The sequence below is a fragment of the Pezoporus wallicus genome, unplaced genomic scaffold (genome assembly GCF_028554395.1).
Source record: "Pezoporus wallicus isolate ANWC-B61680 ecotype Strahan unplaced genomic scaffold, APGP_CSIRO_Pwel_v1 contig_16, whole genome shotgun sequence".
Lineage (NCBI taxonomy): Eukaryota > Metazoa > Chordata > Aves > Psittaciformes > Psittacidae > Pezoporus > Pezoporus wallicus.
The window spans coordinates 2,032,952-2,050,099 of record NW_026641478.1 but is presented as its reverse complement, the minus strand read 5'-3'; the positions used below and the strand labels follow the sequence as shown (position 1 = coordinate 2,050,099).

Below are 17,148 nucleotides of genomic sequence, written 5' to 3'. Positions count from 1 at the left end.
CCCCCACCCAAACAGTGCACACAGATGGGTGTTACTGGCATCATTAAAGGAAAGATGCTGCAAAATGTAGCAAAGAAATAAATACCAGCTAGGTATGAAAGAGATGTCTTTATTGTTTCACTATTCAATGTATAGTTAATACATTTATGTTAAAGGACTCTCCTTAAAACTACTGTAATTAATTTAATGTAAACAATGACCTTTTTGTGCAACATGTACCAACCAACATGTGAAGTACAACCAGAGAAACAGAATGGTCAAATGATTTCCATGGTAATTTGCACAGCAGGTTTCTTAATACAAAGCAGTTACACTGACATCATGAAAACACATGCACACTTTCATAAAATAAATAATTCCCATCCAATTGAAGACTATAAAACAGGACAGAAAATACAGGCAACTTATTTGGGGGGATCCTTAATTACTTCTTACTTTCACTCGTTTCTGCTGTTACATTTCCTTTAAGAAAACACTTCAGCAGGGTACAGTTAAGTAGCTTAGCGATTGCTTTTATTATCTGCAAATACTCTGAAAGCCTCTGATCATTGAACATATCAAGAATCAAAAATTTTTAAAAAATAAAACCTAATCTTAAGTATAGGTGTTACAGGGAACAGTTCAGAAACAGATCATCATTTGGACCACCCTGCTTTTCATCTTCCTATTTACATTAACATTATTCCTAACTTTAGTAATCACACTTGCAAAAATAAATCCTTTGTACAGTCTGCAGATCTGAAATTCACCCTTTTAGTCGATTACTGTTAACAAGGTGCAAGGTCATAACTAACTTTTAAACCTCAGACAAGTTGTGCCTTGCTTTGGAGCGACAACCTTACAACCTAAGGCTAAGGGCATTTTGAAGGCCCTGTTCGATATATTCAGAAGTCCAAGTTCATTCTCTACTTCAACAAATTCGTCCCCTTAAAAAGTTACCAGTTCAGTGCATTTCCACCTTGTAGTAGGGCACTGCTTCAAGGTGGTGAAACAGACACTGCAGGATGTTACATTCAGTTACTGTGAATTCCATCTGCATTACTGAAATACTGATTAAATTGCTATGGAAGTAAGCCCACTGCATGTCCATATTTGCTGGTTAGGAATCTAAAGTGATTTTCTTAATTACAACTTTAGCAATGTGAGAACTAAACCCAAGCAACTTTGTTGATGGCACAGGAGTTTCCCATTTAGAATGTTTTTCAAAAAGCCTTCCCTGGTTAATTCTTAAACCATTTCAAGAACTGTTCTATCCATACACCACTCAAGTGCACAAGTCTCAGGCCTGAGGCATTTGGTTTTAATGCTATCCCAATTCTGCTTGCACCTCCCCTTTTCAGACTTCAGAAAACATCACCCATCACCTTCAAATTTAGGGGATGAATCTGACCTATGAACTGTTCTGGGCTTTGATACAAGCTTTTCTGTGACCTGCAGAATAGAACAGGAACACAAACTTCCACCCAGAACCCTGGGACTGGGTGTCCTTGCTACAGACAGAGCGAAGGCTCCTTCACCCAGGGAGCACCTACTGGCGTAGACTGGTGTCTTTGATTAATGCAATAAAGTTCACTCCAGAGGTGTACAAACAGCCTGGAGATGGCAGAATTTCCCTTATCTCCTCTTCATAGTCACTATGGCTACAACATTACCATATTGATCCCCTACCCGCCTCCACATTCATATTTAAGAACTTCCAGAAGGTTCTTTTAAACAAATCAAATTTAATCACATCTGATTTGATTAGGCAAAGTGAGTTCTGGGCTTCCAGACCCTCCTCATTCCAGTACTTCTGTTCATCAGTGGTTTTCTTGACAGTATCAAGACTTTGTTTATATTAATACTTTTTGCAGTAAGTGCCATACAAAAGTTAATTATATCTCTAAATGTTTATCTATTAAATATTTTGGCAATTTCTGTAAGCAACCTAACAGTTGCTTACAGTATAGTAAGCAGTACTGGGAATTAAACATAAAAGGGAAGTGTAACAGTCTACTACTAGGAAGGCTGCACCACTCGATGTACTGAGACCAATTATCTCCTTGCACCTTCTTACGTTCCCTCAAAAGGGTACTGGAGCTTCAGTTTGGACAAAGTGCTTTTAGGAAACACTGGTGGAGTCAGGTGATCCACTTCAAGATTCTTTGGGCATAAACCTTATTATTAATAAAACTAGATTTGGGGGTTGGTTTTTTTTTTCAGTTGTGGAAAGTACATAACTTCCATAACTAGAATGGAGTTTTCATGTTCACAAGGAAAATCTAACTAAGAACTAGCCTGGTATTAAAATTGAAGGCCCTGTTTTTAACAGTTTGCAGTTCAGTATAAAAACATACATGTATTCCAGGGACCTGTTTCTGGGCCACTAATTTTATTCCTTCCTCATGAAGTCGGAGCCGAGTTCCATCACTTTTCCTTTAGACTGACACAGACACGCACCCAGCCCTGCTCTCCTCACACCCCCAGCAGTTCACTCCTATCCAGCAACTCTTTCTTGGCACCACTGCTAGCATTCCTGAAGCCACACAATACATCTGATCAGGGAAAAAAAAAAAAAAAAAAAAACAAATGAAAACTAAACACTCCCTTTTCTCTTCCCCAAAGAAAAATTTCCCTCATGCCTTTTTAAGTTGTATCTTACAATGTAGGTGGTTTTACAGTTACGCTGGCTCCTATGCAAGTTACTCCAGGTTTGCCCAGCCTATCTGAAGTACTCCTTTTCAAGCTCAAGTTAGGTCCAACCTTTCAAACAAGGCTCCTCATGGAATCTATCCTAATCACTGAAAGAACACATTTCCAAAAAACAAACCTAATGTGGTTTCTTTATACCAAGTCTAGCTGCCTTAATTTTCAAAAGGGTTGCTTAATAATACCAGTACATTTGTTAATAAAACCTGAAGAATCCCACATTATTTAACCCCCCACTTAATACATACCAGACAATTTATTACACTTGCATTAAAAAACCCAAATAGTATGCGTAATCCAGGTAACTGATGTGATATACATAAAAATTTATTAGACATCACAATTTAATCTTCTCCATCACAGAACTACATATCGTTTCTGCAAAATCCCTGAACTTGGTTTTCATTTTGATGTTTCCAGGCAGAAATGTTGCAAGTTGCATTTTGACCGAATACTGTACAATGTGGTTTTGCTTTTTGGAAACAGCATTGCTTCTCTGGAGATCTTGCTCTCAGCAACTGACTGTCCTTATGGTTTGAAACAGAAACCTCCTAGGTTAATAAGGAAAAGTTCATTTTAAACCCATTTTCACAAAAATTCCCCCAAAGAAAGAAGATCCAAACTTCCTATTGGAAATTTTCTAATTATAATTAGTACCTTAACTTCCCGTCTCTCCCCTTCTGAAATGAAAGAGAAATGAAAGATGTTTTCTCTGCAGAAATCTTTGCCCTCAGCAAGAATCATCTCCTCTCAGATTGCACATGCTCTGAATGAGCCAGACTGGATTCTTTCAGCCAGCAGCGCCCATGCTTTTTTGGTTTGTTTTTTTGGTTTGTTTTTTATATTCTCTGTGGGTTCCCTGTTGTGAGAGTTGAAGGAAGTACTGAATGCCACTGCACTTAAATCCTATTCCAAAAATGCAAAGTTTGGCTTAGTCAGGATCTAGCAACTGAAGGACTAGCAGCAGGAGAAGACAGCTGCATGAACTGTCTCTAGGACAAGTTTGAGAGTAGGCAACTGATTCTTGTGAGTACCTTCAAGTCCAAAGGGTGATTGGGGCATGACCTCAGAGTAGATGGGTACTTCTAGAAGTTTAAGATAAAATATCTTTTCTTCCTGTAACGGCACATTTATTCTTGTCTTAAATGATTAGAGTTCAAAATTTCATAGAATCATATAATAGTTTGGGTTGGAAGGGACCTTAAAGGTCATTGAGTTCCAAACCCCTGCCACAGGCAGGGACACCTTCCACTAGACCAGGTTGCTCAAATCTCCATCCAATGCAGCCATGAACACTTCCAGGGATGGGGCAGACAGAACTTCTCTGGGCAAAAGGACATGATGTCCATGGTCTACCAGGCACCATCAATCTGCTCTTTACCTCATCAGATTATTGGCTATTAGCATGTCAGATACAGAAGTGAAGTCAGGGCTAAATAGGCTTACTTGAGGCTTTTCATAATCTGTTACTACTAGTCAGTACTCTCGCTCCTTCAAGGACTGTAAATGATGGTAAGTAGTAGACCATAAGCTACTAAGTTTATAAGACCACAACTGCTAAGTAAGATGATCTTTGCTCTCTCCTTCAAAGAAACTAGCCTTGCTTCCCACTCTCTAGAAGCAAGACTTTCCCATCAGTCACAAGAGCTTGGGACCCTTGCTAGGTATGTGCTGTCTTCTGTAATTTATTTAGTTTTAAGACAGGTCAAGGGCTTGTAATCATAATACTGTATCCAAGCAGAAAGTTCCCCACCAAGTCAGCATTGTCAGGTATGGGGTAGAAAACTCAAGGCTAGTTTATGAAAACAAGTAGCAGACAAATTTCTCCCCAAAATGCACTTCTCCACAGGCACACATCTAAAAATTTTCTAATAAAAAAAGCAGCAGGAACAACAGAAACAAGAGACAGACTACCATACTTCAGAAGCCATGAGCAGCCTCACAACTACCTCTCATGCGTATATCTCAGTTTCCTCTGAAACTGTCTGCCTTTGTCATAGAATACATTAATTTTACTGCTAGTTTGTCCTGCACTTAACTCCTTGTTTTCAGCATAATACTTGAAATGATGCTGCATTTAACACAGTCTCTATAATCACCTTACAGTCTCTCCCCTCAGGCTTTCTGAAATAGAGTAAAATAAGGAACAGATGCTTCAGGTGAGAAGCCTGTCACTTTTGTATCGTATCACAATTTAACTCCTACCTTTGTTCTAAGCAGCTGAGATTTAGTCTGAAACACGTTAATGTTCACATCATTTTCTCTGCAACTGTTTTGGGCCCCCGCAGTATCCATAATGCTGCTTCCACAAGTCTGTGTATTATACCCACTGTCCACCTGAAACCAAGAAGCAGGGTTTAAAAAGGTACTGCAATTTAACACCAATAAACCCCTCAGTTAATCAAATACAAGTCCTCCCAGGTAACAGAACTTAGTCCCACAAACCAACTGCCATCAGGTAATAACAAAAGCAAACCATAAACTGTCAGAATTACAGAATCATAGAAGAGTTTGGGTTGGAAGGGACCTTCAAAGGTCATCTAGTCCAACCCTCTGCAATAAGCAAGGACATCTTGAAATAGATCAGAATTACTTTGGATTAAATGTATTCCTGTGCATTGTAACACAAAAACTGCTATGCTGACTCCACTGCAAAAAGGGAATGGGGAGGAAGGATAAAAGTCACAATGCCACCTGTACGCAGCATCCACTAAGAGAAAATAAGACAATTACTTCCAGAATAGCATACATATTAGAAGTGATTATGTTGAGCTCAGTTTTAAAGATTCTTATTTTTACCTGAATACTACTGTTGTCACAAGGAATTGTGCTACTTTCTGCAAGAGGCGACATGAACACATGAGAGTTTTCAATACTGAAAGTAATCCCTGTCATAAAGCTGGTCATTGGTGCATTGCTATTGCCAATTGTTTCTTTTATCCAAATGTTTTCCTCTGACACTTCAGCTATGTCAGCCATATCTACAGTATTATTTTCCTTGGAGCCTTCCATATCCTGAAATGATGACAGCCTTTGATGACAAGCTTCTGAGTGATCTGGTGCAATAGACACAGTTGCTACCACAAGATGTGTGCCATGTGTAAAAGTATCCCCATCTTGCTGGCATAAGGTTATTCCATTATCGATTTCTGGGAACCAAGCTTCTGATGGAGAAGCATTCTCCTTGTCTTCCTCATTCTCACCGTGGTTCTCAACAGCAATTGGTATCCTAATGACAGAAGTCTGAAACTGGGTAGTTCTTCTGCATGCTCCAAGTCTCATAGGTGAAGACTTTTGAATTGGAGAACAACCATCTATATAAGGACTTCTTGTAGCTGGGGATGTCATTTTATTTGAAGAAGAAGGAATATCTGGAGAACAAAATGTGAATTTTCTTTGGTCTGTAAAAAAAAAAAAAAAAAAAAATTATGCTGTGAGATACCAGGTGGAGATAAAGTCATCATCCTCAAAGCCCTAGGGTTTTTTTAATTATACAGCTAACTAACCACACAGCATTTCACTGACCCCTGTACCCCAGCTCCAAGGCTGCCTTTGAAAAACTAAAAAATAATCAAGCAACAAAAAAATCCCCCAAAACAACCAACTCAACAAAAACCCCAAAACAAAAACACACCAGCAGATTTAAACTATCGCAGTAAAGGCAAGTTTTTACCTCACTTTTACCACCCAGTTTTGTTTCTCATTACATATTTAGCTGTACTGGTGTGGCCTCACATTTTTGAATGTCAATACTATACAACGGAAAATGTGTGAAGGCTGGTTCTGTGGCTTCTTTTCGGAACAAATATCAATGCACATGTTCTATACGCATTTAAGAAAAAAAAACAACCCCCCCCAAAAAAAAAAACAATGGGGAAACAATAAAGTTTTCAAGAAAATCAAACAAGGGAGAAAACACCTATACAATCTCGATATGGAATGCTGTTGAAATACCACAACGCTCACCAGAGTAAAATCACGTATAACCATGGCATTAAGACTTACCAGGTAATGTACAGAACAGGAAATAACTGACATCTTCTAGAGCAATGAGGACACAGAATTGTTTGTGATTTCTTCACTAGTCAGTTCCCTTTCAAGTAATCTTCACAGTCACACGATTTGAAAACTCAAACATTCTGTGTCCATATAAATCAGGTTGAGCCAAATCAGATTATGACCTTACTTAGTTCAGGCATACAACTTTAACCCCCCTCCTCAGATTAATCCTTTAAGGTTGGGTTTTTTTTTTCATTCCTATTTGGTATCAATGCCTTCTTCAAGAATAAACTGTAAAAAGCTGTTTCTAATAATAAAAATACGCACATCAAGAAAGAAAGAATAATACATACACAGTTAAACCATACCTGACAGTGGTGTCTTTCTTATGTGAAAAGCAATTGGTGAAAAAGCAGGAGAACCATTAGGGGCAGGAGACCCCTGTGGAAATGTGGGACTGGTTATACTTCCCAGACTGTAAACACTTGCTCCTCCCTGAATAGGACTTGATGAAATCTGACCCTTCAGTTTCAGAGCGAAGAAAAAAAAAAAAAAAGGCATATTTTCATGATGTAAATTTTGACTAATATGTAAATAGAAAAACTAACTAAAAAACATAATATGGCAGCCCTGAGGAAAACTAATCCTGTACAATGACAATTTCTATCATTGGTTTATCTTGAATATTCCAGTTGTAGCTCTTCACTTGAACTTTATGCCTCCACAATAAGAAAAGAGCAATGGATTTAAACTGACACATAATACCAAGTTAGACTGTAATATCCATTGTAATTAAGAACTATGAAAAGCCTTAACAGAGTGTTAATACTATCTGTGTATACAGTTAAGTATTTAATCTCAATTTCTTACTCATACCAATGCAGATAAAGGTCAACCACTATATATATTCTAATGGAATCAGTGTTATCCAAATTCAATGCAGCAGCACAGACAATACTTAAGAAAAAAGAACAGTGGTTGTGATCTTGCTTAAGAGTACAATGCAAGAAGTCACTTTAGCAGTCCTGTAGGAACACTGTAAGAATTCTTTATTAGGTTACCACAATGAAGACTTTTTTTAAGCTACACTCTAGCTTAGGTAGTGTTTTTTTCCATGTACTTCAAGTGCCCAACAGAAGAAACTGTACCACCTAAACCAGATTAGCTGTGATACATCTACCTGGGAATAAGATTCATCTGGCTTAACTTAAAAAACAGACATTATATTCTGTGTTCTAATAAATATCTCTTTTATCTGAAATCTCTGGCTCGTGGAAAAGAAAAAAGCATATTTGGCACTGCATTCAAAGATCCACAAGTAATTTCCTTCACTATAAATGAATTTAGGAGTTATAAGGGAAATAATTACATCACCTGTTCATATCAGCTAGTATTTTAGACAGCAGTTCATGGATTTATATATATATATATATAATGTTACAACATGCCTTCAGCAAATCTTGTATATGTATTGATTCCTACTTTTGTGAAATTAAAGCATAATTCCTTCTGTACAAGATAACAGCATCACAGCATAACAGTTTGATATAAGAAATCAGTGACATTACTTCGAAACTTTTATTTTTCACGTTTTTTCTGACTTTGGAATTTGGAGGGGAACAACAAAAAAACAACTCACAAAAACCACACCACCAAAATCCAAGCCACAAAAGCATAGTTTGGCCTAACACCTATGCTCTAATAAAGCAGTTGTAGCTTCTTAAAAAGACTGTTCCCCTTGTGAAGCCTGTTAGAACACAAAATTGGCCTGCTCCAAGATCTGCTCCTGTGCCAAGTCAGTCACATCCCATCCAGCATCCAAACCAGGCTACTTACTGAACTAGGTGTTTCCAGAGGGCTTCTGCACCGAACTGGAGAGATGTCTATTGAACAAAGCACTCCAAGTGGCTGATTACCACATGGACTATGTGGAGAAACAGACAAACACTCAGACACACTTCCATTTTCTTCTAAAAACAGCTTTCTTCTGAGTGATGAAGAGCTCAGATTTCCCTGAGACTGATCTGAAAATTCATCAGTTCTGATATATTCACCTAGAAATGTCAGGGAGCAGTCATTTCCAGTAAAAATGAAAGAAAAAAAATCTATTACAGAGACATATCTATCTAAATTAAACATTTAATCTAATTTACCAGTACATCAAGTAATAAGTCTAATTTAGCCACCTATCCTAAAGGATCACTTGTTATCATTACAAGAGAGTCCACTGCATCTACTAAGATTCCGCTTCTGCCTATCATGCTTTAATACTAAAGTCTGCATTTTAAAAAATTGACAGATATTGGCTAACATCTACTTACTGGCCTTTTCACATCTGTGTATTTCACATCCAGTTGTGAAAAGCAGATTATTATACTACTCAAGCAAAACTAGACCCTTTTTCAGGTCTCCCATATGATTTGATGGTAATCGTTATACATCATCCAAAGGCAAACCAGTCAACTCAAAGTCAAAGCAAAAAGCATGCAGATGTTAACAAAGACCCATTAAAATATGCTATGATTTATCATATCAGTTTGGTTTTACTCTATTCTAAATGGATATTCCTTGTAGAATAAATTTTTCCTGAATCTGCAAACTATGCATTGATGGAAACATTTGTTAAGATGAAATATGATAGCAACCAATATTGCTCTGATTTTCTGTTTTAATTTTGATGGCACACAATGAGGGCTGTCACTACAGGGATAGGAGTGTGCAGCCAAAAACCTCTGAGCTAGCTATACCCACTATTTTCACATAGAAGCCCCTTCCTGAGAAGCTGACAGCAACTGCTTGATAAAGCACTTACAATCAGACAATTAATTTGGACTCTTGCCTCCCCATTCAGTGGTCACAGCTTTTTTGCCAACACACAACTTCTAGTCACCACTGTGGCTTCAGTTCAATGAAAGGCACAATCAAAGCATTGCTTTGCTCAAGGCAAAGTTGAGCTATGAGCCTCATGGCTGGCAATGTGAAGTTGAACAGCTCTCAGTAAAAGCTCTTTTTGCAGAAGGCAGGGGGTGCCTTCTACTTTGCAATTGTTCTCCATATGCCTCCTCTTTTGTCTTTATGTCTATACTCAAAGTATATCATTTAAGTCAGCTGTCCCATAAAATATGCAGTAACTTGTTTATTTAGACCACAGACTTAAAACTTCCATTCATACATTTTCAATATTTCATAAGACAAGAAAACCCCAGCAAACGACACAAGTTTTCTATTTAAACATTCATAATTAAATTTTGATACAACACAACATACCTAGTATTTTCTCTAAATTAAAATCCACCGGCAAAGACAGTACTGTCTGACAAGCAGCTGCAATGAATAAAGCCAACAAAATTAGCTTGCAGTAACCTTTGACTAAAGCAGTAGAAACAAAAATCCACTTTCAAACTGCATTGCAATTAAGCCATTTAAGATACAGTTGCAATAAGGAAAAGTGTTAATTAAAGCTAGGATTCTGATTTGACAACAACTATGCACAGCACAGTCAGTCCTACAGGTAAACAAAAGGGTTGTAACATAAAAGTCTCTAGAAAGGCATTCTGAACTGAAGAGAGATGTCTCTGAAGAAAATGACTCAAAAGGAAATGGAAGAAAATTCATCAAAATACCATGGGGAAAAGCATTGATTATTTATCTAAAATGAAACAGTTAAAAAAGATTTCTGCTATTTATATTGCAGAGAAAATAATCAAGATTCTCTACCCAAAAAAATCCAACACATTACAGGCTTCTTGAAACTGTAATTTACCCATAAACCTGAGGCTTAGATTCACTTTTTAATTCAGAAAAAGGGCATGCACTGAGTCGGAAAAAATGTACTCCACAGATGACTTCAGTTTTTACTTTGGAAAAAATATGTAAGATTGTAATAGAATTAAATTACTATCAGAAACAGGTATTAAAGTAGTAGTACCATATGCTACAAAAGTATTTCTACAGGAATATTAACAAAAAAATTACTGCCTTTTGAAATAAAAGCACCATTAAAAAATGGGTCATTTTGCTTCAGAAAAAGCTTGCAATTTCAGACATCGTCTTTTACCCACCATTGCTTTTGTCAGGGTGCAAAGTTAGCTGTCTTCCAATTGGAGAAAGGCTATTTAGATCTGTGGCTGTAAAACAGATAAGAACTTAAATTTAAGCACGCATTGCACATAGTTTTGAAACCAACCAGCAGTTAAGTTAGAGTATTTAACACAACTAAAGGGAGTACTGAAAAAAGTTACCATTATAGCTGATTATGAGAATTTCAGCACCTTTCTATTCAAAAAAAGCTTTGTAAAGTAGCATCAACTTTGCCTAAATCTTTGTCTCCTGCAGCCTCCTCTACATTACATACATTTAAAACAAACTCAAGTTTGTGCTTAGCCAAACAGGCGGTGTTCAAGTAAATTTCATTTCCAGAAAATCATGCAATTTGAACATGAAGACGAAGATGAAGAATCTGCTATTCTACTTTTTTACACAGCTAAAGAACACATTATACCATCTTCTTTCAGCACACACTTTCCCTAGCTCTAGTACCATGGCTAATGTTCTCTGACAACTAAAAATACACTATCCACAAGCTACATTTCCTTGATAAAAAATTTTAACAATTTAGCATCTTCCAAATTTTGCAAAAAAACCCACGCACTTAAGAGTCTCCTACCAAACAACAGTGAATGCAAACAATATTTTATAGCCGACATTTGTCCAATTTGTAATGCATTTACTATGTATTCTATTAGTTATATAGAAACTTTAATAACAGGAGCATTAATAATAACATGGCATAAACAAAATAAACAGAACACCCATACAGTGACAGTGAACTAGCAGGGCACAAAGAGAACAGGAATTTACATAGCAAGTAAGTAAAAATAGAGAAGTAAGTAGAAAAATACAGAACTCAGTTTCCCATATACTTATACTGACAGGAAAGCAGTCAGAATAATTCAGAGGTGCAGCTACCAGAAAACTGAAGTAGAAGATTTTACCAGTACTGATGCAGCAAAGTTGTCTGCTTGAAGACAGGTTACAAAAGAAAAAAGATACAAGAACAGGAATCAAAAATAACAAAAAGGGAAATTGTAGAAGATTTTGAATTAAAAAATAATTTTTAAAAAAAGAAAGCACTCGGAGAGAACAGCTAAAAATCTACCAGTTGTGCCAACTTTTATTACTGGTTCTTAAAATTTAAATCAGAGTTGAAAAAAAACTATGCTTGATGGTTTCTCCAAAAGCTAAGTCAATTGTGGGTGACACACAGAAGCAACTTACATTTACCAGAATTAAACTGTGAAACTTGCTTTCCTTCATGTTCTGTCCAAGGAGAAGGAACTATGAGCCTTTTTGTGAAAAACTAGAATAGAAACAAACCATATTAGCACTTTTAAAAATTGAAGGCACTCCAATTTAGATTAGTATGCTGAACAAGAAAAAATTAAGTCATACCTTTTGCTACCCACAGATCTATATTTTTAAGAATTTTAACTCTTCCTTCCCCAAAACCTAAATCCCTTATACCCGGCAAATATTTCATTATTTTATGTCTAGAGAGGTTAAAGAAAAAAAAAAGTGATTTAAAGACAGCCCCCAAGCTCCTTACGACACATATCACCCCAGATCTTTCAAGCCTTCAGAGGGAAAATTGTGCAAGTTTCATTTAACACCGATTACTCATTTTAAAAGGGAATTGTCTCTACCACACTTATTGCACAGTAGTTTAACATAATTATTTTCAATTTTTCAGTTTGTTGATTTTGACAATTAAGACATTTTGCAGAACTGCTAAAGAGACAGTGAAAGGAAAAAAAAGTGGACAACCAAGGCTTACGGCAACCTTATCAAGTGTATTTGGCTAAGCAGGTTAGCAGTGAAACATTTATGAGTACTGGCACTTAAGTCTCTTTCTTTGAACCAGAAACTACCTGCTGTGACAATCCAGAACACACTAATGTTTAGGAGATGAACATTATAACATAGCTTCACAAAATACATGGTAAATCCTGTTCTCACAATAAAAGACTCAAAACAAATGAAAACAAAACAGCTTGAAACACCCAACTATTAAAGGCATAATTTTTATCAGTCATGGTTTCAAGCTGTTTAACTGCAGAATTCATTAGTTTATACCTAACAAAGAATAAATACCCTTTTAATGCAGATTTAGAACAATAGGGCATCTTTGCTGCAGGTCAATTACCTAGCACCTTTATGGAATCATAAACCATTTTTTTTCATAGAGACAGAAACTCATAATGGCATGATACAATACGAAAAGGTCAATAACACTGTCAAAACTTCATCTTAATGGAAATAGGACTGAAGAAACACTTTTTCTTCTCTGCTAGACAAATTGATGGTAAATAATAAAATGAAAACAAACAGAAAGAATTACACACTAAAGGAAGTAAGTCTTGCCTTCAACTAAGCAGACTTTGGAAGAAACAAAAAAAAAAATCAAGGTTCTGCTATATTTTTAAAAATGCGATAAATTATGCCATCTAACACCAGAAGTTACTGTAAATCCTAACATACTCAATCATTTTTAAACTGAAATTAATTATTTTTAAGAATTATCTTACTAATACATTCCCACAAGCCAAGCAACACAAAAGAAACAGTATTTGCTGATTTGACCTACAGGTGTGTGAAAGAAGATGGGAAGAAAAAAGACCACATGGGTTTCAACTACATCTGCAAGTGAGGAGGACAGAAAATTACTTTCTTACTGATCAGTAAAATATAATAGGGTTCCGGTTTTTGAAATCCTATAATATATGTGAATCTTTTGCAGATATGTAGCTAAAGCAAATAAATACTTGATAGCATAAAAATTTTATTACCTCTTCAATGGCTTTTTGCCTTCTGTCTTCTGTCTCCTTATCAATTCTAAGCGACAAATGAAAACAACTCCATTATCAAAACCATCACATAATTGAAAAAAAAAAGTCAAGTCCAACGATGTCATCTTTTATAGATGCTTAACAGAAACATTATAAATGAAATTGCACTAAACAATAAATCTTTTTACCATTATGTGCAATAACCTCATGCTATAAATCTAGAAATATAATGCATTTATCTGTTACTCCAGTTCATTTGAAAGATCTGTACCATTTTTAAGTACATATTTGCAAATCTTCTATTTATTTCTTGTATCAGTAAGTATTTTTATCTGGATAAAAAACAGACAAAAAAAATCATAACTGGTCTTCTAAAATTATAACAGAATCATGGAATGGATTGGGTTGGAAGGGATATTAAAGATTATCTAGTTCCAAACCCCCTGCCACAGGCAGGGGCGCCTTTCACTATACCTCAAAGCCCCATTCAACCTGGCCTTTAACACTGCCGGGGATGAGGCAGCCACAGCTTCTCTGGGCAACCTGTTCTGTTGCCTCACCACCCTCACTTTAAGTCTCACCTATACCTTTCAAAGAGTACTGGCTTGCCTAGCTAGCTTTATCAGCTCTACCCTTCTGCAGGAGTCCCAAAGACCAAAGCAGCCTACACTTCATAGGTGTTAGTATGGAACACTCCAAGAAGATAAACTGTGTTGTGACAAGGAGCAGAAGAGGTAGCTTCGTAACAATCACTGGCAAGACATTTTCTTGCTTCTGTTGACTGCTTTTATCTGGCTGTCTTCCAAACTGCAGTCAGAGTGGATTAGCAATTCTTAACATTAAAAAGAGTGACACAGAGGCAGCCTCATCTAAATATTATATCCACATTAGGGACACATGAAAATCTATGTTAAAAGATTTGAATAAAAAGTCTTCACTGCTGCGCTGAAATGTCAATAAAGCAAAAGAACAGTGTTCTAGTATTCAAGCAAGGTAACTGCATAAGAACAGACTGGAAGTTACCTATCATGACTCAGATACATTGCTTGACGTTGAACATCTTCCAAGTCAATTTCCACAGGATTTATTACAGCAAGCTGATCAATAGACCATCTAAATTTTCCTGGTGTCTAAAAAGAGACATGAACATTTTAGTGCTTCCTAGTCTCAAAAGATAAAATAGAACCACAGGACAAACTTGAACAATGCAGACATAACTTCCATACAGTTTCTGTCAGAGACTATCAAAAGAGTTTCCATTTAAATTCTTTATTAAAAAAGTCAATCAGGCTTCTTTATCCTGGTAGTAGTATTACAATGATTTACAAGATAATATAAAGTAGAAGGTCATACCTAGACTTTACAAACTGAAGTGTCAAATTCTTTTCAATTCCTTAAGATAGATGTACTAAAGATAGAGAACTTTGGATAAAATTTAGTCATTTCTGGATTGCCACAATCAAAACTGAGGTTCCATGAAGATCCCGTGCCTGCATCTAACCCAAATTTTCACCTTTCACCTCGCAGTTCCAATAAGACTTAGGATTTGCAACCCCATATGCATCTTGCAAAGTCTCCCTTGTAATGCCATACATAGCACGCAACAAAATCAAATTCAGAAACAAAGCAGTTTCAGCCCTTTATTTAACATTTAATTACAAAATACTGCTCAAATATCTGTTTGAAAAAATATCTACCAAGTCTTGGTAGATCACTCATTAGCACAGCTGTCCTGCTTATCAGAAAGTAATTCCAGCTGCAAAGCATATGATTTGCATATGATAATTCCAACTCCAAAAGCATATGATTTGCAACTAAAAAATGTTATATATACACAAAATCATCAACTTGATTCTGTGAATATACAAACAACCCATAACAGAAGTGAAATTATGTTTTACTCGCATCCAGCCTGCTTAGCATGTAAGTAGGAACTGGAGTACTTTTCAGCTTTAGGTAGGACAAGAACACCACATCCAACAACTGTCCTTTATCTGCTTTCAACTGGTTTTAGCACTTAGCAGATCGGAGGAAGACAGACAATGTCAATATTCAAAGCAGCATATTCCTGTAATCAGAAGGAACGGCAGATGCCACCAAAATTCTTTGGCTTAGCATATACATTAAAATACACTAAATAAAATACACCTTTTAATGCATTTCAAAATGTTAGCACTGCATTTCTGTAGCTACACAACTAAAAACTAGATCTTACAGGTGAGAGTTTTGTTGATTTGAAGACTGAAGGACTGGAAACAATCTGCTCCTGAAGAGTGTAATAATCACTAGGACTTTCAAAAGGATTCAGGATGGTGACTCGTCCTGGAGTTTCTGGCATTATCTGCATTTTAGCTTCTTTTGTATGAGCCATAACAGTAAGAGATACCTTGAAAAGAAAGAAAAAAAGGAAAAGAAAAAAAAAGCATTTATAATTCCGATTATAATTTTAGGGTCATCCTGAAGGTTTTTAAAGAGCCAGAAACATTTAAAAGACTAACAAAAGCAAAGCTATCTTTGACGTGTTAAGCTAATAAATAAGGCTGATAAGAAAAACAACTAAAAATAAATAGAACCTACAAAAAGGAAACAAGAAAGGGCACTGAAAAGGAGATTTAAAATAATCCAAACCAAACCACAGAACCAAATCCCCCCCCCCCCAAACAAATGAACAAAAACACCAGAAGCAAACAAGCACTGAAAGCAAATACATTCCTCAAAGGCAGCTCACATACCCCTAAAACTAGCACTCAAGGGCTTCAGAAATAAAAGTAAGTTGGATGGGACTTCAAACAACCTGGTCTAGTGGAAGGTATCCCTAAAGAGACTGGAACTCGATGATCCCTAAGGTTCCTTCCAACGCAAACCGTTCTGTGATTCCAAGATTACTAGAACGGGGGTAGCACAAGGGTCAGTCTCCCTCGGTGCCACCCCCGCCTTGCGCAGAAGCTGTGCAGCCAGCACAGAAGCAAACGTAGAACCACAACGGCTGCCGGCCAGCAACTTGCCCTGTTGGCCTACACCAGCCAAACCCTGAAGCTTCTGGCGAAGGCAGATTATCCCGGGACTTTCCTGAGGGGGGCAATAGCTCCCTCAGGAGCTAAACCTACCGGCCTAAAGCCGGCGCTAAAAACCACCAGCGCACCCTCTAGCCCCAAGGGCCAACTCCCTAGGGGCTGCGGGAGGCTCCACCGCTCCCTCCCGCGGGGGAAGGAAAAAGGACGGGAGGGTCTACTGCTGCGGCCCCCACACCCCATCCCTACAGCCCTCCCGTCAAGCTATGCCCCAGCAGCTCCCTTACCTGAGGTGGCAAAGGGACCAGAACACCCTCTCAGCCCGCCCGGAGAACTGCTCCTTCTCCTCCCTCCCCCCAGGGCAGTGTCACCGAGCCTCTCCCCCAGCCACTCTCCCACACGCCCGCAGCTAGTGCGGTGCTAAGCTCCCCAGAACAGGTACCTGCTGCCGTTACCCAGCTACTCATACTTGCCTCAGATCACTGCGCTAGCCCTCACCGAGCCGCTGCACAAATCCGAAATCCCGCCCTTTTGCTTTCTGCTGCTGGGTGGGCGAGTTCCGTTTGGAGCGTCACGTGGAGCGGGATTGTTTGAACGATGTCGAT

The 17,148-nt window shown here is 37.5% G+C and overlaps 1 protein-coding gene across 1 annotated transcript; it reads right to left on the bottom strand.

Moving 5' to 3' along the window:
- Positions 1 to 3,001: 3,001 nt before the first annotated feature.
- BORA (BORA aurora kinase A activator) lies at positions 3,002 to 15,914 on the bottom strand. Its single transcript, XM_057424072.1, has 11 exons — positions 15,748 to 15,914; positions 14,556 to 14,662; positions 13,533 to 13,578; positions 11,971 to 12,046; positions 10,749 to 10,814; positions 9,955 to 10,011; positions 8,524 to 8,741; positions 7,056 to 7,209; positions 5,488 to 6,089; positions 4,894 to 5,025; positions 3,002 to 3,239 (listed from the first exon to the last, which is right to left on the bottom strand). Exons 1-11 carry the CDS (start codon positions 15,901 to 15,903, stop codon positions 3,054 to 3,056), a joined length of 1,800 nt encoding a protein of 599 aa, XP_057280055.1. The 5' UTR covers positions 15,904 to 15,914; the 3' UTR covers positions 3,002 to 3,053.
- Positions 15,915 to 17,148: the final 1,234 nt, after the last annotated feature.